Consider the following 21,075-nt stretch of genomic DNA (forward strand, 5'->3'; position numbering starts at 1 on the left):
CGGGCCCCGGAACGCGTGCAGCAGCCCTCCCGCGTGACTCCCCGCGGGCCAGGCCTCTGCCGCACACGCGCCCACCTGGTACTGGGAGATCTGGCGCAGCAGAGGGCAGGCGAGGAAGTGGTTCCGGTGCATGGACATCACCAGGGCCCCGCCGTGCGGGGAGCCGAGCAGGGTGGCGACGGCCTGCAGGAGGCGCACCGTGACGCCGGACAGCTCGGGGCTCCCCTGGCGGAGTTGCGCCAGCTCCTGGCCCAGGGCCTGCTGCAGCGCGAGGGCGACGGGGCGGGCGCTGGAGCTCTGCCACCGCGGGCCCGGGCTCAGCGGGAAGATCTGGAGCAGAGGGAAGGGGGGAGCGTCAAGGGCAGGCCGGTGGGGGAGAGCAGAAGCAGCCGGCTTGAGAGAGAGAGAGTGCGTGTGCCTGTGCGTCCAGGAAGACGCGAGCCTTCCGCAGGAACGTCGCCATGCGGGGAGGCGAGAACACGGCACGGAGGCCCCGGGCTCGCGGGGCTCGCCGTGCGCACACGTGTCCGCAACGGGGAAAGCCCTGGGGGCAGGAAGTACGACGGCGGCAGCGGCCAGGGAGCATGCGCTCCCAGGACCGTTCCGAGCACAGACGACGGTGCGCGGCCCTGGAGAGGCGTCCGCTCTGGCGGGCGAAATCGCACAGCACGAGCGATGCCCACGCGCAACACGGCAAGGCGGCCCTCAGAGCTCGGACCCCCGGAGCCAGTCTCAAGTGGAACACGCCAGACAACCCGCCTGAGGTAGGTTTTCCAGCTCCTTTCCGGCCGGGAAGCCAAGCGGCTGGGCTAGGGTCGTCTAGCGCCGGGGAGGGAGGCGCGGTTCTGACCCGGGCGGCTGGCTCCGGGGAGCCCTCCCCATCTGGGTGTGGGCTCTGGGGTAGCGGCCCTCTCTCCGGGCGGGAGGAAGGACTGGGCAGCCCGGGGCGCCCCGCTTCTGGAGAGACCGTCCCAGGCGGTGGCGGTACCTGCAGGACTGTGCTGGCCAAGTCGTCCTCGGGGCCGAGCACCCGCACCTGGGTCACAGCCCGGGTCCGCCCCTGGCCCGAAGGCTGCTCCGGGCTGCTTTTGGGTTTCGGTGCCTCGGCGCTGTCTGCGCGGAAAGGGGAACGGGCTTCAGCGGATGACTCTTCCCAGCTGGCGTCCAGCGCGGGCCCGGCACCCGAGAGCAGGCCCTGCGGAGGGGCCCTCGCCCCCCACGCCCCCCGCCTCACTCAGGCCTGCGGAGGCCCGGGAGGAGCAGGGCCTTCAGGCGGGATGTCGGATACCCGCCCGGGACGAGCCTGCCCCGGGTCCGCGTGCTGGGGTGTGGGTCGGGGTCGGGCAGTACCTCGTCGGGGAGGCAGGGAGGCCGTGAGCAGGGAATGGAAGGTCTGGCCTCCGGACGCTCCTCTCTCGTGCTGAACCTCCACCAGGTGAGCCATGTAATCTGGGAGCCAGCAGCCAGGTTACGTCCCCGCGCCCGCGGGAGCAAGCGCCTCCCCCCGCCCAACGCCCCGGCTTCCCGAGGCCCGAGCTTCCCAGAGCTGAGCCGCGGGACGTTTCACGAAGGGCCTGCTGGGGCCGAGTGCACCCCGCAGCGTCTCCCGCCTCCAACCCCGGCAGGCGCTGACACCCGGGCCCTGCTGGGACAGGGCGGCTGGACTCCAGGCCGGACCTCCTGCCGGGAGTGCCGCCCCGCCCCGGAGCCGCCCCCTAACGCTCGGCCGGGGTGTGTCGCACACGGTGGGGGGGGGGGGGGGGGGGGTGCCTGGCTCTCACTCTTGTCCATGATGTTCTGCTCTAGCGTCTGGGGGTCGTGGGCCACCGCCTGATCCAGGTACTGGAGTAGCTTGCTCATGCTGGACACAGGGATGCCGAAGGACTGCACGAACAGCAGCAGCTGCTGGGGCTCCAGGTCCTGCAAGGCTGAGAGGGACGCTCGCTCGGTGCCCCTCCTGCTCGGCACCCCGGCCCGCGGGGTCTTTCCTGAAGCCCCAGCCTCTCCCCACGAGGAGGCTCACCACCGGCTTCCGCAGCTCGCCACCCGGGGCACTGTGCCGGCCCTGCGCCCCCTCCCCTCACCCCTGAGCCCTCTACAACCATCCCTGGCTCCCTGCGGCTCCTTACAGCGTGTCCTTCCCTGCGCGTCACAGACTCGCCCCGCTACGCACTGAACCGCCTCCCAGGCTGCCCTCCACCTGCCCGGCGCTCCCTGCCAGACGCCGCGCTGGCCTCGTCTGTGGCCTCGTCTGGGAACAGCCTCCGGCAGGCCGCCCAGCCCCCACCGCATCCTTCCAGAGCCAGCGCAGAGGACCCGGCCCTTCCCGCTCCCCTTGAAACCCCCGGGCCGCTTTCCCTCTGTCCTCTGGCACCGCCTGCTTCCAGAGAGGCCCTTGGCCTTCCCGCCGACTGTGAGGGGCTGGCGGCCAGGGGCAGCGTGGCGCCCGCCCCAAAGCCCAGCACAGCTCCAGGCACACCAGGAGCCCCGTGGGCACCTGCTGAGTGACGAACGCCCCGAGCCTTGGAGGCCAAGGTCTTCTCCCCGGCGCGCCACAGCGGGGGGGCCGGGCCACCCCGGCGACAGACCCCCGGGCCCGGCCGGCCCACCCGTACCCCGCGTCCACCAGGCGAGGAACCTCGGAGCGGATCATGCGCAGCTTGAGCCAGTCGGGCAGCAGCAGCGCCTCCTCCGACGTGTCCACCAGGAAGGCCGTGGGCAGAGGCTGCTTCTCCGGGAACCAGATGTCCAGCAGCGCCTGGAACTCGCCGTCCCCGGCTTCGGGAGAGACGACGTGGCGAGCAGCGTGACGGTTGGGCCAGGCCACCCCGAGCTCCGCGGTGAGACCCCTCCCCCCCCCCCCCCCAGGGCAGGAGGCCAGGGCCAGAAGAGCCCCAAGTGGGAACGGAGGGTGCGGAGGGACGGGAGGGGCGGCCTGCGCACCGTGCCCGCCCCTCCTTGGTCTAAACCCCACGATCTCCGCGACCCCGTTCCAGCTGAGGGCGCGGACTGTACCACGAGGCCGGCCGGTCTGCCGCAGGGGGCTGTGTGAGACTCGGCCGGCGCTGTCCCTGGGCTCCCGCCCCCTTCCCGCCCCCTTCCCGCCCCCAGGCCCCGCAGACGCCCCTGGGCTGACACAGGGTCAGCCTCCCTTCCCTGCCCAAGGCCCACACACTCCTGCCCTCCTGACAGGGGCCGCCTTCCCAGCAGAGCCCACACGGCACTGACCCCAGCAAGGGGCCCCGTCCCCGCCCTCCACGCCCACACGCGATGACGCGCCAGAACAGTCCGCGGCAGTTGGCCGGAAAGGCGCGAAGAGAAGGTCCCCGGGCCCTGGACACAGCACGCGGGCAGCGCGGTGAGCGTCTGCTCAACAGGCAGCCCCGGGTTTACGCTCCCCGTTCCGGGAACCGCGGGCTTCCCTGGCTGGGCCGCGAAGGCCTGGTCACACAGACGGGCATCACGTCCTGATGACGCAAGGCCACGGGCCGGGGTGGCGAGGACGCGCCAGGGATCCGGGCTTCTTAATCCGAGGAGCTCGACGGCTCAGGAGACCTCCCGCCACGCGGGGGCTCCGGAGCGCTCTCCCCGAAACTCTGGGTCAGCGAGACGGTCCCGTCTTCACCCTGCGGGGACCCCCGCCCAGAGCCCCCGGCGGGGGCAGCGGTGTTTCCCCCCACCTCTGCGCGACCCTGCCTGGCGGGGCTGGGGCTCAGGGGCACGAGGAGCAAGGCAGGGAGGCCGGGAGCCGCCCCCCGCCCCCCCGCCCCCCCGCAGGCCACTCACCGCGGGGCGGCCCCAGCGTCAGGAGTATGACCATGGCGTGGACCACCAGGATGTGCATCGTGGCCGTCTCCCCGCCGGTCCAGCGCAGGAAGACCTGGTCCTGTGACTCCGACTGCAGGAGAGGAGGCGGCTGGCTGGGCGGTGGGGGGCCGCGGGGGGGGGGGGGGGGGGCCGGGGAGGGGGCCGCCAGCCTTACCCAGCTGTACACCTCCTCCCCCTCCTTGCTCTTGCGCATGCGCCGCACGTAGCGGGAGAAGATGGAGAGCAGGGCCACCAGCACGGCGTCCGACTCGGCGCTGCAGGAGCGCTTGGAGAACAGGTGGGACATGATGGTGGAGCGTTCCACGACCAGCCGCGCCACATCCTGGGGGCGGGGAGCACGGCCGTCAGAGGGCCTCCCGGGCCGGCCCCGCCGTCTCTCGTCGCCGCCACGCCAGCCCACCGCGAGGCCGCATCGCGTGAGCCCACGCAGCCTCGTGCCGGCCGGGGTCGGGGTCGCCGGGACCAGCAGAGGGAGGGGCCCGCGTGCACACACAGGGACGAAACCACCAGGCAGGGCCGGGAACGGCAGGGCGGGACCGAAGCGAGGCAGACGCCCACCGGCCCGGACGGCGACCCAGACGGCGACCCAGATGTCACGGACGTCACCACCCGCCGTGCTCCTGCTCCGAGCGGGGCGAGGGGGGGGTGGGGGGGTGGGGGGGGGGAGGGGGGGAGGGAAAGAGGGGGAAACGCTGACACCAGCCCTGGGCGGGAGCGTGAACTTCCTGCAGCACACAGGCCACGAGCGGTCCCCAGGCTGGCCCCTCGACGACGAACCCACACGTGGGGAGAACCCCACCTCCAGGGACCCCTAGCTGCCCGCCCGTGCCCTTGCTCCCTGCACCCATTCATCCCACAGAGCACCGGGCCCACGGGAGCCGCCCGAGGTCGGAGCCAGAGTGGGCGGACAGGACAGCAAGGTCAGAAGAAGGCCCTCCAGAAAGGGCAGGGGAGGAGGAAACGCCCGTACCCTGGGCCACCACCCTCCCTGCAGGGAATAAGAACACAGAAGAACACAGATGGGCTGGCCCGGCACCCCGTCCTCCCTCCCTGAGCAAGTGCTCCCTGGGGGGTGGTTGGGGGGGTGGTGGGCAGGCAAACCCCATCTGCACGGCCCGGGCATCATCGGCCTGGGGACAAAGGGACACGGCCAGGCCTCGATGAGCACCACGGCCTCTCTGGCCGCAAACACACCTGAACCCTCACACCCTTGACACCTGCTCTGGGCAGAAGAGCCCTGGGAAGCAGGCTGGGCTCCTGCAGCGCCCCCCACCCCCCACCCCGGCCCAGGTGGCTGTGCCGCCCCCCACCCCGCGACCTCCAGGTGCAGGGCCCCGTCCCACCCCCTCACCAGGGCCAGGTCGCTGTGCTGGCCCTGCTCCTCCACAGGCGTGTGTTGGGACAGGTAGACCAGGTAGGCGCTGATGGTCTGCGGGTCGGTCTCCATGTGGATGGCCTGGGGGAGGGGTGGTCGCGTGAGCTCGTTCGCGGGGCAGCCCCCGCTCCCGCTCGTGCCACTGCCGCCCCTCAGCCGCCCGGCAGCGTCCCGGCACCCGTACCTGCTGAAGCGCCAGGGCGGTGGAGGTCCGGACGCTGTCGAACAGGGGCAGCCGGGGCAGGTCCCGGAGCAGCCACTGGTAGCCCTGCAGCGTCTCTGTGTCCCCCGAGTCCTCCTCCATCGGGGGCTCCTTCTCCTCCCCGTCCCGCAGACTGCCCTCCGACAGCACCAGGGACAAGCCCTGCGAACAGACGCGTGTGTGGGCCGGACACGCTCCCTCAAAGCCCCCGGGGGCGGGACTGGCCTGGCTGGCAAAGACACCGCGTCCCGTCAGAGACGCCTGAACCGACGAGAAGGCCGCAGCTGGAGCCGCATCTCTGGAAAGTCGGGCGACGCCTCGCAAGAGGCGGCGAGACCGCTACTCCGTCACTAAGTCTCTCCCGGGAGCTCACGTCGGCGCCCGGGGAGGGATCACGGGCCAGCGGGACACAGGGTCTGCCTCTCCCGACCTCACCGCTGCCACCCTTTCGACGCGAAACCGGCTGAGCCGCAGCCTAGGTGAGTGAGACGCCGGCCGGCCGGCCGGGGCGCCAGGGACAAAGCCGCGCCAGGGAGCAGGGGCGGAGCAGAGCGGCCCCTCCCCGTGCCGCACCTTCATGGCCAGCACCCTGGAGGCCACCTGGGGAGAGCCGAGGCGCCGCAGGAAGTAGTCCAGCACCTCGCACGTGGTCTGCTCGTCGGCCTTGGGGCCCAGGAGTAGGTCCTGCAGGCGGCCCAGCAGCTGCCGCTGCTTCTGCTGCCTCTGCGGGGGTGAGGGGGGCCGTTCAGGGGCCCGCGCGGCCGTGCGCGGGGCCGCGGCGGGCCCGGGGGCGCTCGGGGGCACCGACCTGACGCTTCCTGGCCTTCTGCTCCTTGCTCTCGCCCTCCTCCTCCTCCTCCCCGGACGTGGCGTCGTCGGCAGCGTCGTGCAGCAGGAACTCACACAGGCACTGCACCGGCAGCACGTCCAGGGAGCCCTCGCTCGACTGCACCAGGTCGGCCAGCCAGGGCATGGACTGCGACGAGGCCTGGCCAGGGCCACGGACACACTCAGCGGCGCCCCCGGCGGCCCGTCCGCTGGCCCCCACCCTCCCGAGGCCGTGGTTCCCGGCGGCTGTGCGGCTGTGCGGGCAGCCGCCTCACGCGGAGGGGACGCGTCCCCGGGCGGCCCCCGTGTCCCGGGGCGCCCCCTTCTGGCTCTGGCCTCACTTAGCCCGGAGCCGCGGTCCCGGCCCCCTCCCCCTCCCCCCACCCCCATCCCCCACCCCCCACCCCAGGGCCGCGGGGAACTCGCCTGCCTCTGGATGATGTTGAGGAGAAAGTCCGGGCTTCGGCTCCGACACAGCAGGTGCCCGAGGCGCAGGGACTGGTTGAGGCCTTTCACTTGATCCAGGATGTGGGGGGGAGGCCTCCGAGGGGGTCCCCTGAAGGTCCCCGAGGACGCGAGCGTGTCAGGGAGCCACTGGCGCGGCACCCGGGAGCAAGGGCGGCAACCTCCCTCCCCGCCCAACAGCAGCCTCCCCTCGAGGGCCAGACAGCCCCTCCGCCCCGCCCCCAGCCGCTGAGCGCGGTCAGCGTTTCCAGGCAGGGCGTTTCCAGGGCCCGGTGCCACGCAGAGGCCCAGGAGCTGCTCCACCGGTCTCGCCCCCACCCTGGGGACCCGGGTGCGACGTACTGAGGGTCCAGGCTGGTGAGCTGAGACAGGAGAAGGCTGCTGTTCTCAGTGATGGTCTGTTTGGTGGACGCGGCTGCCAGATGGCCCTCGAACGCCAGGATCTCCTGCTTCTCCCGCTGGGAGGTCTGCAGCTCCCGATTGATCATCTCCGTCCGGGTCTCCTCGTCCGTCAGCGTGCACGGCGGGTAGGAGTAGTTACTGGGGACCAGACAGGAAGAACCCGGAGCCCTGCCCATCTGAGGCTCGCGGCCACCAGACAGCGCACACAGAAGGTCGCGGGTGCTCACGAGGCCCCCGCCCTGTGCACGACCTTGGCCACCAAGCGCATCAGAGAGCCTGGCCGGGCCATCGGCAACGCCGCCAGGTCTGGCCTCTGGGAGGGAGCCCCCACGCCGGCCACCCGCTCTCCTTCCACGGGACAGCACACCGGCCACCTCCAGAATCAGGCCCAATGGGTGTCAGAATCCTGGACACCCGCTCACCCTGCGCCAGATCCCCTCCCCACGGGCAGGCGTCTCCAGCCCACGGGCATCGCAGGTGGACCGGCTGCTCCCACAAGCACCTGCGGCTTTTCTGAGATACACGAGCTGCCTGCTGTCACACGTGGTGAGCTCAAACCCACCACCTGTGATGGCCGTTCGCGGCAAATCTGTCCCTGGGGCCCCCACACCGGCCACAGGACAACCCCTCAGAATGGGCCACACACACCTGGTCACCGCGTACCATGGTGCGTACACGGTGGTCACCCAAGCTGACCCTAGGCCGTGTTCACGTCTGCAACCGTTAAACCACCTGGTCCACCGCGTCCCTTGTCTCCACACGCCCCCACCGGCTCCTGGTGTGCCACCAGCCGTCAGCTGGCCTGCCCCCGCTGCCGTCACTGGAGAACCTCGGCCGCCAAGGCCCCGCCTCAATCCTACTCCCTCCTCAGCCCACGGCAGGGAGGGGACGCTAACGCTCGCGGGCCCGGACTCGGAAACTCAAGCCCGCAAGAGAAGGAAACCCGAGTGGCCGTGCAACAGAGGACACGCTTCGGAGCGAGTCGGGGTTCCGGGATCGGCTCTGCTTCCCAGCGTCCCGCAGATGGGGCCCTGGCCCCAGCGGTGCGCGAGCCCACTTACTTGGTCATCACCATTTCCATGAGCATCTTCAGCGTGGGGTACTCCTCCCAGGCGGCCAGGCCTAGGGAGCAAGAGGAGAGCAGGTGGCGGCCAGCCCGCAGCCCCGCTGCCCCGCCTGGGTCCCGGCCTGGCTCTGCTGCAGGTCCCCAGCACGACGCCCCGACAAGAACAAAGAGCAACAGCCGGCTGGGACGACTGCGAGCCCGCCAGGGAGGGGAGGCTCACCGATGTTCTCTGGGTTGAAGGCCGCGACAACCAGCAGGAGGGGCCACGCCTTCCAGTAGAGGGTCGAGATGGCCAGGTTCGGGGGCTGGTACCTGAAACGCAAGGACACCCATGGCTCGCTCTCGGCTGTGCAAGGCAGTGACGGGAATGGGTCCTGCCCAGGGTGGAACGGCCCGGAGACGACCTCCTGACTGACCAGCGAGGAAACGAAAGATCGTAAACCCCCGGGTCTGGTCCTCCCGCCATACCGGCATCCTCGGGAAGGGCACTGTGACCACCACCACGCTGCCGGGAGCCCCGCGCGGGGGCCGAGCCCCTGGACAGGTCCCACACATCGCCAAGTCCCGGCATCCCGTCTACAATGTGGGGACGAGGGCAGTCGCGACGGCAGAGCTCAGTGTTAGTTAGCATTCATCTTGTGTCCACCAGAGAGCCAGAAACAACCCTGGTCTCCAACTGAACAGACCGTGAAGTCGTCATTGTGACTAAAATGTCATGCTTATGACACACTTACGACTAAACTACGGTTCTTTCAAGTAACAGGACAGAACGTTCCAGGTGACGCAACGGCACAATCGTCGTTAAGAAAGGAGCAGATCCGAGAAGCCGACTCGGGGAGATGGACAGCGATCAGGTCGGAAAGCAGGGCGCACCAGCACCCCAAGACACAAAGAAGCGAATCCCACGTACGACCGATAACATCGGCAACAGAAAGATACTCAAGACGTCCCACGTCTGTGGACCAGACGCTGTCAGCGTGGCCATGCTCCCCGACGTCATCTACCTGTTCAAAGCAACACCCACCAAAATCCCGGATGGCTCTTCTCTGACAACAGACAAGCTGACCTGGAAATTCACACGGAAATACGAGGGCCCAAAACAGCCACAAGTCTTGAGGAAGAACAGCGGAAAGAGTCCTACTTCCCAGTGTCAAGCCTCAGCACAACCCACGGGAACGATGACAGGGTGTTACCGACACGGGCAGACACACAGACCGCCTGAACGCGTGGGAGAGCCCACACATCTGTGGTCACTCGATCGTCGACAAGGGCGACCAAACCTTCGACGGGAGAACGGACAGTCTTTTCGAGAAACGGCACCGGGACCACTGGCCGTCTTGGTGAAAGAGCGGGAAGTCGGACCCGTCGCTGACACCACACTGCCATCAGCTCAGGACGGTCGCAGACCCGAGCGTTATGAGCTAAAACCTGGAAGTTCTTAGGAGAACACACAGGAAAGGCCTGTGACCCCGGGTGGGGCAACGGTTTCCTGGGAAGGGCTCCAAGCCCACGTGGCAGCAGAGCGACACGCGGGGCCACGTCATCGGGGCATCCCTGTGCGGGACAGAGCTGAGGCCCCAGGCCCACCACACGTGCACATCCACCCACAGCGGAATGGAGTTCGACCCTGCCTCCCTCCACGCACAAAACCAACTCAGAGGATCCAAGGCCTACATTCAAGACCTGAAACCGGAAAACAGAGGGGCGCCTGGGTGGCGCAGTCGGTTGAGCGTCCGACTTCAGCCAGGTCACGATCTCGCGGTCCGTGAGTTCGAGCCCCGCGTCGGGCTCTGGGCCGACGGCTCGGAGCCTGGAGCCTGTTTCCGATTCTGTGTCTCCCTCTCTCTCTGCCCCTCCCCCGTTCATGCTCTGTCTCTCTCTGTCCCAAAAATAAATAAAAAACGTTGAAAAAAAAAAAAATTAAAAAAAAAAAAAAAAAGAAACCGGAAAACAGAGCAAATCCTCCCGATCCCAGATGAGAAATGACACGTAAGGGGCGCCTGGGTGGCTCAGTCGGTGAAGCCTCCGGCTCTTGACTTGGGCTCAGGTCACGATCTCACGGTTCGGGAGTTCGAGCCCCGCTCCGGGCTCTGTGCTGACCGTGTGGAGCCTACTCGGGGTTCTCTGTCTCCCTTTCTGCTTTCCGCCCCCCCCCCCCAAAAGTCTCTTACTCTCTGTCTCAAAATAAAGTTACCCACAAAAAGAAATGACACAAGAGTACAAAAAAACGAACAAAACCAGACGAGCTAGACCTTCCCCGAATTAAAAGCCACCGTCTCCTAGTGTCTCCAAGGACACTGCTGACGGTGTGAACAGGAAAAACCACCAGCAGGTCACCTGTTCAGGGTCTAGGTCCACGATACGTAAAGAACTCCCAAGACCCAACAACAAAAATTCAAACACCCAATAACGGACAAAGAACCCGAGTAACCCCTCTCCGGAGAAGACGTGCCAACGGCCAACGAGCGCACCAAGAGGCTCGACGCCCCGGGTGGTCGGGGAAGCGTGGATCTACACCACCTCCCGGTGCCACCGTGCGCCAGCTGACAGCTCGGCGAGGACACGGCGGGACCACAGCCCGCAGGCACGGCTGCTGGCAACGGAGATCCGCGAGGCCTGGCAGCTCCCCGGAAAGGTAAGGCAGCCCCCAGGAAGAGAACCGGAAACACGCATCTGCACGAACACTCGGGTAGGAACGTGGCTGGCACGTTGGCAGCGGTCAGGGAGAACCCGCAAGCCCACCGCCCGACGGTGGTGAACACGACGCGGCGTCCACCCGAAGCAGCGCCTCCCAGGTTGAGCGTCACGACACGGGTGAACCTCGAAAACAGGCTGCCCGGTAACAGAGGCGGGACGCACAAGGTCACGACGTGTGCGTCTGTTTACGTGACGTGTCCCCAGAGTCACAGCCACGGGGACAGAGGGCAGATCAGTGGCTGCCTAAGGCAGCGTGGGGGTGGGGCAGGGACGGCTACTGGGTACGGGCTTTTAGGGGCCAAAGCCGTTCTACGCCTGGCTTGTGGCGATGGCGGCCCATCCCGGGAATTTACTAAAACCAACACGTCAGCAACACGAAGCGGGTGAAACACACGCGGACGATCCCTCGAGAAGACACGTGAGAAAACGCGGAAGAGCAGGCGCGTCAGCAAACAGGGCGGGAGCGTCCGTGCCGACCACAGAGCAACACAGACAGAGCAGGGGAGCGCGTCCCCGGGGCGCAGGCGCGGGCAGGGAGGCAGGGAGGCAGGGGCCGCTCGGGGCAGTGCAGCCTCACGGGCGTCTGCAGGCCGGACGGGCCGGCGCAGGGGGGGCGGCGGACGGGAGCCCGGCTAGGGGGAGGCGCCGTACCCAGGGGGCAGCTGAATGTTCTCGGGGTGGTGGTACGTGCACAGGTTCAGGACCGCGTCGATCAGCTGGATCCTCTCCACCTTCAGCACCTCCACATCTGAAACGCGAGAGCCACGCACAGGTTCAGGAGCCCGTCCGCGTGCCGGGGGCGGTGGGGGGATGTGGTGGTGTGCCACCGAGGCACGGGGTTTGGGCCACGGACAGACAGCCCGCAGACGGGGGCTAGCTCTCCAGAAGCCGAGGGCGGGCGGGGGCTGACGCGGGCGCCCTGGGCACCGTGGGCCTGCCCGCCACACCGAGGGTCAGACGCCGGCCCGGCGGCAGCGAGAGGGGCGCCCGCCTCGCGAGCGGGGTTCGTGGGACCGCGGTGGCGGCCTGCACGGGGCCTCGGTTCATCACACAGACAACGTGTGCAGGTCCCAGGGCAGCTCCAGAAGCAGCACGCGGTACATCGCCACGGAAGGCGCAAACCTTCTGCCCGATCCCCGACTCCAGAGACCGGTGGGGTCCGGCGAGCCCGGGGCCACGGGGAGGAGCGGACGCCTGGCTGCAACCGTGGAGGCAGGCCCGCCCGAGCGGGGCGGTGGAGGCCGCCATCGAGGGGGGGGGGCCCGGACAGAGTTTGCGGGGACCCTCACCGTCGGCCTGCACGGCTGCGGCCCGCCTCACCAGGTGGTCGGCAAGCTCCATGGCGTCCGCGGGCCCGAGCGGGAGGTCCCGGGACAGCCCGATGACCAGGATCCGCATCAGTGTGTCCTCCAGGATGGGCACCTCCGAGCAGAGGCGGAGGAAAAAGCTGCGGGCAGAGCAGGCAGGGGTGGGCTCGGCGGGGGCTGCACGTGCCCACGGGAAGGAAAAGCCCCAGCTCCGAGGCTCGGCTGGACAGGGAAGCGGGCAGCCACCCCCTCCCCTGTCCCCTCGCTCTGGAGGCCCCTGTGGGCGAGGCCGGGCCGCGCCAGGGAAGAATGGGAGAAGGCGCCTCGCCCCCGGTGGCACAAACACGCAGGGCACCGCCCACCACCCGCTGAAGTGCGGCCTGAGGAGAGCACAGGGCTCGGGAGGTAGGGGACGAGCAAGCCAACGGGTCAGCGGGGGCCCAGTGGTGAAGACAGCTGGGGCACGGGGGACACACAGGGCAGGGTGGCCCTGGACCCAGGGAGACGGGGCCGTGACACTGACCCGGGGAGTGTGGCCGGCTGGCCCCCTGGGAGTGGACAGCACGCCGGGGCTGGGGATCCGGAAGGAGACGAGGCACAGGGTGTGCTCGAGGGGGCCCCACCTGCGTGGTCCTCCTGGGGCTGACCGCCCCGCCCCCAGCCCCCCCCCTGCACACACAGCAGGTATGCTCACTTGCGGTCGCTCTCGGGTGGCCAGTTGTCCCACTTGTAGTAGGTCTCGGGCTGCTCCGTGAAGAGCACCTTGTGCAGGCTGCGGGGGACAGACGAGCGGTCCGGCCGCGGGGACCCGGCGAGCTCCCCCCACCCCGCCAGGCCCCAGAAAGACACATCCCCCGCAGGTGCGGAAGCTGCCCACTCGAGGCGGATGCTCCCGTGGCGTCTTCCAGAGCCTCCCGCAGCCCCCCCCCCCCCCCCGCAGCGAGGCTGGCCAGACAGGACCCCGCCTCTGCTCTCACGGCGGCAGGCTCCGCCTGAGCCCCGACACCCCCAGGCGAGCCCGTGTCCCCCCGCTCAAGGGACAGCTGGCTCCCGTTGGCTGAGCCCAGGGAAGGGGCTGCGGGGCTTTCCGGAGCGTCGTCCAAGCGGAGTGAGCCGGGCCCGTACCAGTGCACGTAGTCCTTGGGGGCAAGCTTGCTGATGGACGGGACGACGGTGTGCAGCCACCACACGGCGTCCCGCTGGATCGCGGCGATCTGGTTCTGGAAGGAGCGCAGCACCTCAAGGTCTGAAAAGGACACGCGGGATTACGGCCCGCCTGCACGGCAGCTGGAGGGGCCGGGTTCAAGGCGGGCCTGGGGGACACTCGGAGCATCCCAGCCGCACCCACCCAAGGATTACGGAGGGGACACAGAGGTGGACGGGACACCCCGATGCGGCTGGAAGAACCCGCAGGGGGCACCGGACGAGCCTCCAGCACGTGGAAGAAAACTTCAACGAGATCTCAAATTCCAAATGATTTCACCCCTCGAGTTCTTCACAACCTCACTAAGGTAATCAATCACCGGAAAGGTGTCTGCACCAGGCTTCCAGCAGGGTTCGTGACGAACCAAACCAGGCCCAGTTCACCAGCACCGCCCCGCTCCTCTCCCGTCCTTGGCCGCAGGGCACGCTCGAAGTGAGGGAGACCGGAATTCGAGCGAGCAGGCGACCCAACCAGAGACCAGGCGGGCGCAGCTTCCGGGAGCCGCCCCCAGGAAGCCCCCGGGTCCCCAGGGTTCCTGGGGCAGGTCTGCTGGGCCTCGGGGGACGGCCTGCAGCCGCGGAAGCGGCCGCTGCCACCCTGCTGTCCCCACCCGTGACCCGAGCGGAGTCGGGCCTGTTTCGGGTCCTTACTCTTCTTCTCCCCTTTGTCCCAGGCGACACCAGCCTCCTTCACCTGGGCCGTGATGCCCAGCATCATGGACACCGCCAGCACGTCTGTGATGTGCACCACAAAACGCTCCTGCAAGCACAGGGCAAGGTCTGTGCTCTGGAAGGGCCTGTGCCCGGGGGGCCTCGCTCAGGCCCCCCGCACACAGGCGGCCAGGACAGAGGACGCCCCGGGACCCTGTGCCCTGCGAGGGCCAGCGGGAGGAGGTCTGGGGACCAGGGCCGGGTCACACGCGGGAAGAAGGTTCAGCCAACGAAGCTGCCAACTTGCCGCGTGGCCCTCGAGGCCCTCTGCCACCTGCCCCCATCCTCCTCTTCCCCATCATCTCTCTCCACCCCCCAAAGTCTAAAGTCTCCCTGGAGCAGACCACCCGCCCCCTCACTAACACGTCACCGCGGCCCCGGCTTCCTGGGCACACTGCCCCTCGGCTCCCCCCCACCCGCCCGCACGCCGAGCCGGGAGGTCGCCCACATGCGGCCAGGCACAGAACGTGACCCGTGCTGCCCTCTGGGGCCGGCCGCTGGGCACACGGGGCGCCAACCACAGACGGCCCGAGAGGTGGCCGCGCGCGGGAGCCGAGGGGACGGCGGAGGCACCTTGAACTCCATTTCCAGGTACGGGGCCTCCTTGCGCTCCTGCATGAGCCCCAGGCAGAAGGCCTGGAAGTTGACCTCGTGCTTGGTCTGTTTGACGATCTCGCGGAGCAGGGCCCGCGAGGCCCGCAGGTAGTCGTCCTTGTTGGTCAGTAGGTCCTGGAACACCATGGCCAGGAACTGCGCAGAGAGAGGGGCACGTGGGGTCACTCCCCACCGCCGTCAGGTTCCTTCCGCCCCAGGCCTGCTCTCAGGGCTCCCTCCGTCCTGCGGGAAGCTTCCCAGAACCCTTCCGAGAAAAAGTCCCGCCCGATTCCCGGGAGCGCACGGGCACAAGCGGGCGCCACACGGACAGCAGGACGGCAGGGGACACATCTTTAGTTGTCCCGGCAGCCAGTTTGGAGGGGGCCGGCCCTCGTTAGACGAGGGGATGGACCAAGACGCGGTCCCCACCGTGGCAGCCGAGCTTCAGGGACCAACGCGCTGGCTCAGCCGGCCCAGCCCCCCTCACGCCGCACCGCAGGCCACGAGGACGAAGGAGCGGCCGTGACAACAGGGGCCTCGCCTACCGGCCACCCTGCGCACAGCTGTTTCCAAGCCTAGCCCATTCCCTTAACAACAGCACTGCTCTCGCTCTCCCAAAGCACCCTGGGATCCCAGGGACTCGCAGAGCTGCGAAGCGCCACAGACGCCTGCCCCACTGGGAGAGACCACCCCTCGGGTGGCCGGACGGGAACTTCGCTTGCAAACGGCTGTGTTTGTTAGGCCTCGGTGTCGCCCCCTCCGGAACAAATCCGGTTTCAGCTTCTAAGGAAGAGTCCCGTGACACGGCCGCACCCGCTCCGGAACTGACCCGAGATCGGGAGCGACCGTGGCTCACTGGGCCCTCTGTCCCCTTCCGGGGCTCTCTCCCACGCGGCTCTGCACCACACCGCCACCTCCACCCAGATGCCCGGTCGTGCAGCCCGGAGGCCCCAAGTCCGGCGTGGGGCTCCCGGGCCGAGGCAGCCCCCGCGCCAGGGGCCGCTCTCCTGCCCGCGAGCGCCAGGCCGCCCCGCAGGCAGCGCCCTACCTTCGGCGCCAGCTCCGAGCTGTGCTGCAGCACTGTGTACAGGATCTGCATGTTGTTGGGGTTCCGCGCGTTGGAGAGCTCGTTGAAGACCACGAACTTGATGGTGGTGCCCAAGTTGTCCTTGTGCGCGCTCAGCAGCTCCCTGGACACGAGCCGAGCCAAGGGGCCCTGAGGCGGACCGCGGCCGCCCCCCACCCTGCCCTCCCGCCGCCCTCCTCGCTCCCACTAGGGCCGCACCTGATGCACAGCATGTAGTGGTTGAGGAGAACCTTGGGCTTGAGACGGATTTTGATCAGGTGGGAGATGACGTCCATGTCCTCGACACCATGCGTGTTGCAGTTCATGCACACGGACATCAGCAGGTCCTGGGCCGGCCTGGTCAGCTGCGGGGACGTGGTGGGGGGGGGGGGGGGTCCCCGTCAGCCCCGCACACAGCTCGGCACCCACAGAGCCCAGGAGCGGGGCTCCCCGCCCTCACCTTGGGGTTCTGGAGCCACATCTCCAGCCTCTGCACGGCCATCAGCCGCACCTCCTTGTACCCGCAGGTGGAGGTGAGCAGCCGCAGGAGGTTCCGCGAGACGTTGTCGATGGGCTGGCGCCGGTTGAGCTGGTCGCGGAGCATGTCGAGGACGTACTCCTCCACGCTCTCTGTGAGGTCGTCGTACCTAGGCCAGAGCGGGGAGGAAGGAAGGAGGGCCGGCTCTCCTCACGGGCCCACCCCGTCTGCCTCCCGGCCGCACGCGGGCCCTGCCGACGGGGGCCGCACGGGGCGCCTACCTGGGCATGAGCTGGCCCTCCTGCTCGGGGCTGAGCTTCTCCTCGGCGATGAGGAGCTCCGTCTGGCTGTCCTCCTCCTCCGTGAGCGAGGGGTGAGGGCTGCCGCCTGCACACAGAGCCACCGTGGACACCCCCCCTCCCCCCAGCCGTCCCACGAGCACCCACCCCTGCCCACGCCGGGTCCTGCGGAGGGAGGCGACCCCAGCCCCTCCCTCACGGAAACTGCGTCCTCTCCCCAGCCCGGCCACCGGTGTCTCTCACCAGCACTGAGATCCCCGCCGCTGCGCCCCACCTCCCCCTGCAAAAGCATGCTCTTGGGGGGCATCTTGGTGCTAAACGCTGTCTGGACGTTGTCCACGAATGTCTTGCAGTGCGGGCTGTCCACCCAGATCCGCTCCCCCAGGGAATCTTCGATGTACACCTGCACGTGACACAAGTCCACGTTCCGGGCCCCAGCGGGCAGCTCGCTTCTGCCTGCCTTCCACCGCTCCCCCGATGTCCCAGCTCCCTGGGCGGGGGCGGGGGGGGGGGCTCCCAGGGCGAACCCCCCACCCCCACCCCGCGGCGGCCCGCACAGGGGAGACGCCCCAGGCCGTTAGATATCCAGCCTCCGGCCAGCGCACACTCAGTGTTGCCCCTTCCTGCTCCCAGAGCCGCGCTGAGCTCCCAGAAGAGGCGGCCTCACCTTAACAAAGATCTCAGGCCAGTTCTCGTCCTCCTCGTATGCAGCCATGAGCAGGCTGCAGGCCAGCACGGACACCAGGCTATTCCCCTTGGCCTTGAAGTTGATGGAGGCGTCGCGACGCAGAAGGCTGCACAGAGCCTGCAGGAGGCGGCGTGTCGTCAGGGGAGGGGGGCAGGAGGGCAGGAGGGCGCCGGGGCCCGTCCCCTCCCACCCACAGCCCTCACCTCGATGACACCCTCTGTGGCAAAGATGTTGGGCTTGATCTTGGCCAGGTACATGAGGCTCAGGTACAGCGCGCTGTCTGGCTTGGCCCGGGTGGCCTTGAGCTGCTTGACGGCCCCACACAGCACCCCCTCGATGCGGCCATCGTTGCCCTCCAGCTCAGCGGCCTCGATCTCGTCCAGCAGCACCGAGGGCGGGACTGGCAGGCACAGGAAGGGCTCTGTCAGGGCTGTCGGCCACAAGCAGAACCCACCTTTGGGTCCCCCCGCCAAGACACAGGACGACAGGGCTGAAACCCAGCAAGCGGGGTCTCAGGGCTGTGTTGTGGCTGCCCCTTCTCCAAGAAGGACAACAGTAACCGCCAGGACGGGAGCAGGGCAGGACCCGCTGGGCTCACGGGGCCGACCCAGCCATCGACGGCCTGCAGCAGGGACAGTGCCCCACAGCCTCAGAGCACCGGCCCCGTCACCTCCAGGTGACTGGCTACCACGTCCCACACGGCTACCCTGGAGTTACCCGCTCCCAGAATACGTTTTTCTAGAAACGAGCCCACTTTTTCTAAGTCTTCCAATTGACTGACCCAATGCGGTTCGCACTGTCGACTTTCCTAACCGCGGCTGCTTCTCTGGGTGTCTCCTCCCACCGCCGCTGACCCCGCCTCTGCCCTCTCCCCAGACCTGGCCTGCAGGGAGGTTTCTGCCTTAACAGTCTCTGCAAAGCACCCTTTTTGGGTTTTGACCTTGTCCCCCGTGTTCACGTCCCCCATGTCTTCAGTCCTTCCCTCTTTCCGAGCACCAACCTCCCCGCACAGTCAGCGGCGGCCTCGCTTAGCCTGCCTCCCGAAAGCATGTTGGGGCCACCACGCCTTCTCCTGGCGCCTCGCTATCGCTCGGGTCCAGGTGTCTCCCGCTCCCCCTTGCCGTCTGCTTTGACCAGAGAGATCCTTCCGGTCGTCTTTAAATACGCAAACACACACAGGGAGGCGCTGGTGTCGACTGCTGAGTTCACCGAACGAGGACAGAGTCAGTGATATTCACTGAAGGCTTTCCGCGGGCCAAGGACAGCGGACGAGCAGGCAGGGCAGGTGGGCCAGACTTGCTGAAGACCTTGACGTCCCCCACGCCCGGGGCTACACACAGCTATGTGCGGCCTCCTGTTTGCAAAGTGCCTCATCGCTCAGGATATGCTTTCCACACCGCATTCCACCTGCTCTCCAGAACCACCGTTTACGGGAGACGCACGGCTACTAACTGGGAGAGCCGTGGCCCGGGCAGGAGCCCCAGCCCTTTGTGTGCTTTTAGTGTCCGCCTGCCCTCGCTGCCAGGGGAGGGCGCCTTGGGGCTCAGGCCTGGACTGGAGGCCTGACTCGTCTCCCAAAGCGCAGCTAGCCCCACCTGTGCCTTCTGCTCCCCATGCCCCAGGGCTCCCTACCGCCAACCGAATCAGGCACAAGCACCTCTCCGGCGGCCAGCCTCGATTCTCGCCCCGTGCACTGCCGGGACCTAGCCCGTTCCCGGCACGCTTTCCTCTCCGGAATGCGGGCCTCTGCCTGGCGGTTTACTCCCCAACATCCTCGAGCACCTGTCAAGATCCTAGCCAGCCTTTAAGGCTCACCTCCACCTTACGGTTCCCTCGTGAGGCTTCTCTCTGCCAACACTGTCACGTGAGTACCTGTGTGTTCCAAACCTGGGGCTGGCTGGTTATTTGACGGGTCTGATCTACGTGGCCTCATGGAGCAGCTAAAATTAATCAGTGGGAATATGGCACAGAAAACCAGGAGCGATCTCAGATGCGCGCAGCTCAAAGCCTTTCTGTAAATTACAGAATGAACGTACTTTCTCTTGACGTTAATGTCGTAGCGTTTCCTGCCCCGTTGGCGAGGATCACTGAAGCGCGGGCAGAGGGGGACTCCCCAGAACACAGGGCCCCCTCTGGTCTGCCTCGGTGACTGCTGACCCCCAGTGCCCAGAGCGGAGGCGAGCCAAGGACAGAAGCTGCTCACGGAGGATAGTGGCTGGCAGTGCGGCCAGTCATACTCCAAGCCAGCCCCGCAGAGGGGCTGAAGAGCAGAGAGAGCGAAGCCCATCCGCTTCCCAGCAGACGGCGCACGGGCACAAGCTGGGCGTGCTTCAGGGTAAGGATCCCGAACCGTGGGTCACCCTAACCTCAGAGAAGGCCGCTGAGGCTCACTGCAGCAACGTGCCCGCTGTGGACACCTGCTCCTGCAGCACGCCGGGGCCCGAGACCCCCCTGTGCCAAGCCCTAGCCCTCGTTAATGCTTCCCGGTCTCCGTCCCCGTCACGAGCTCGCCGGCTCGAGGTGGGTGGAGGCGCCTGCGTGAGAAGCGCTTTGGGGAACAAACTCGCAGAGGACTCCTCTCCACCCTTCCGCCTGTGCCGCACCCACGCTAAGCCTGGAAGTGGCCTCTCCTGAGCCCCTGGCAGACGAGCTGTGGGGCCTGCTCTCCGCCAAGTCCGGACACCGGCTTTACCTTCGATCGGGACCACAGACGGTTCTTTAATCGATGGAGAGATAGCGCGTTTTTCCGCGACTGCAGCCTCAGCCAGGCGCCCCAGGGCACTCAGAGGGGGTGTGGAGGAGAGTTTGGGGCGTTTGGTGAGGCCGGTCAGCGCTGAGGCACCGGCCAAAGCGGCTGCGGCGTCCCGCTTGCGCTCCGAAGGCAGGCCGGAAGGGGCAGGCTTCAGCAGGGTGGACGCCGTTTTCGACTCATTGGCCTGACCCTTTGAGCCCAGAGCAATGAAGTCTCCCGGCGGAGGGTGCCCTGCAGAGAGGGGAGATGGGGACACGTGCACCTTTACACGGGGGGGGGGGGGGGGGGGGGGGGGGGCGGGGAGAGGATGCTGCGCAGGGACTCCAACCTCCCGCTTTCTCAGAGGGGCTCAGACGAGCTGCAAGGCAGGCAAGAAACCAGTTGCCAGCAAGCCCAGGGCAGAGCAGGGTCTGGTGCGGTCAGTCACGCGGTGCTTACTACAGACCAGACCAGACCCCTGCTTTGGGAGCGTCGGCTCACTTGATCCCAACAAGATTCTGACACAGGCGCCCGTCCTCTCGCTTTGCAGAGGAGGAAAACGAGGCACCGAGACGTACGGTCACATGCGCCCGGCCACGGCGCTAGGCAGCCCGGCTCCGGCCCGTGCTGCCGCCCGCCCCCGGCCAGCGAGATCCTCAGCTGCTTCTCTGCAGCCTCGGGTGTGGCCCGAGAGGGAGTCCGCCTCCCGGAGGCGGTCGCAGCCGGCCCATCCGCCCAGGGACACCGTTCCAGACCCGACGCCCGGGAACCCGGGCCGCAGGCAGAAGCCCACACCTGAGGGCTTGGCCGCCGCGCTGGGCCTGCGGACCGTCGCGGGCTTGGCCCGGTTCATTCTGTCCCCCTCCCCGCGCTGCTCCTCGCCGCCGCGGTGTCACCCGAGGAGAAGGCCGGCGCCGATCCGCCGTCCCCTCGCTCGCTCATTCATTCATTCGCGCCCGGGGCCGTCCGGGGCTGGGGCCTGCGGGCGAAGGGGCCGCGGCCCCGCAGGACGGAGCGACTCGGGGGCCGCGCGGGCCCCGCCTCGGATCCGCCGGGGAGGGATCGGTACCGCCGGCAGCCGCGGCCCGGCCCACACACCACCCGCCCAGCGAACCGCCTCGGCGCCCCAGCCGCG

General features: G+C 68.1%; 1 protein-coding gene across 1 annotated transcript in view; it reads right to left on the reverse strand.

The window, feature by feature from the left end:
• INTS1 (integrator complex subunit 1) overlaps positions 1–21,055 on the reverse strand; it is a 29,976-nt gene extending 8,921 nt beyond the window's left edge. The window contains exons 1-30 of the mRNA XM_058711144.1: positions 20,736–21,055; positions 19,902–20,192; positions 17,413–17,609; positions 17,189–17,326; positions 16,765–16,924; positions 16,504–16,609; positions 16,205–16,391; positions 15,964–16,109; positions 15,727–15,868; positions 14,658–14,834; positions 14,025–14,133; positions 13,296–13,416; positions 12,865–12,942; positions 12,153–12,310; positions 11,515–11,611; positions 8,387–8,478; positions 8,162–8,222; positions 7,041–7,238; positions 6,660–6,789; positions 6,214–6,393; positions 5,979–6,128; positions 5,388–5,567; positions 5,180–5,284; positions 3,983–4,150; positions 3,787–3,898; positions 2,617–2,778; positions 1,782–1,928; positions 1,351–1,449; positions 989–1,113; positions 76–330 (exon numbers count right to left, since the gene is read on the reverse strand). Coding sequence (XP_058567127.1) covers positions 76–330; positions 989–1,113; positions 1,351–1,449; positions 1,782–1,928; positions 2,617–2,778; positions 3,787–3,898; positions 3,983–4,150; positions 5,180–5,284; positions 5,388–5,567; positions 5,979–6,128; positions 6,214–6,393; positions 6,660–6,789; positions 7,041–7,238; positions 8,162–8,222; positions 8,387–8,478; positions 11,515–11,611; positions 12,153–12,310; positions 12,865–12,942; positions 13,296–13,416; positions 14,025–14,133; positions 14,658–14,834; positions 15,727–15,868; positions 15,964–16,109; positions 16,205–16,391; positions 16,504–16,609; positions 16,765–16,924; positions 17,189–17,326; positions 17,413–17,609; positions 19,902–20,192; positions 20,736–20,793 — 4,329 coding nt within the window. The 5' untranslated portion in view covers positions 20,794–21,055. The remainder of the gene's footprint in view (positions 1–75; positions 331–988; positions 1,114–1,350; positions 1,450–1,781; positions 1,929–2,616; positions 2,779–3,786; positions 3,899–3,982; positions 4,151–5,179; positions 5,285–5,387; positions 5,568–5,978; positions 6,129–6,213; positions 6,394–6,659; positions 6,790–7,040; positions 7,239–8,161; positions 8,223–8,386; positions 8,479–11,514; positions 11,612–12,152; positions 12,311–12,864; positions 12,943–13,295; positions 13,417–14,024; positions 14,134–14,657; positions 14,835–15,726; positions 15,869–15,963; positions 16,110–16,204; positions 16,392–16,503; positions 16,610–16,764; positions 16,925–17,188; positions 17,327–17,412; positions 17,610–19,901; positions 20,193–20,735) is intronic.
• Positions 21,056–21,075: the final 20 nt, after the last annotated feature.

The sequence above is a fragment of the Neofelis nebulosa genome, chromosome 18 (genome assembly GCF_028018385.1).
Source record: "Neofelis nebulosa isolate mNeoNeb1 chromosome 18, mNeoNeb1.pri, whole genome shotgun sequence".
In the NCBI taxonomy this organism is placed as follows: domain Eukaryota; kingdom Metazoa; phylum Chordata; class Mammalia; order Carnivora; family Felidae; genus Neofelis; species Neofelis nebulosa.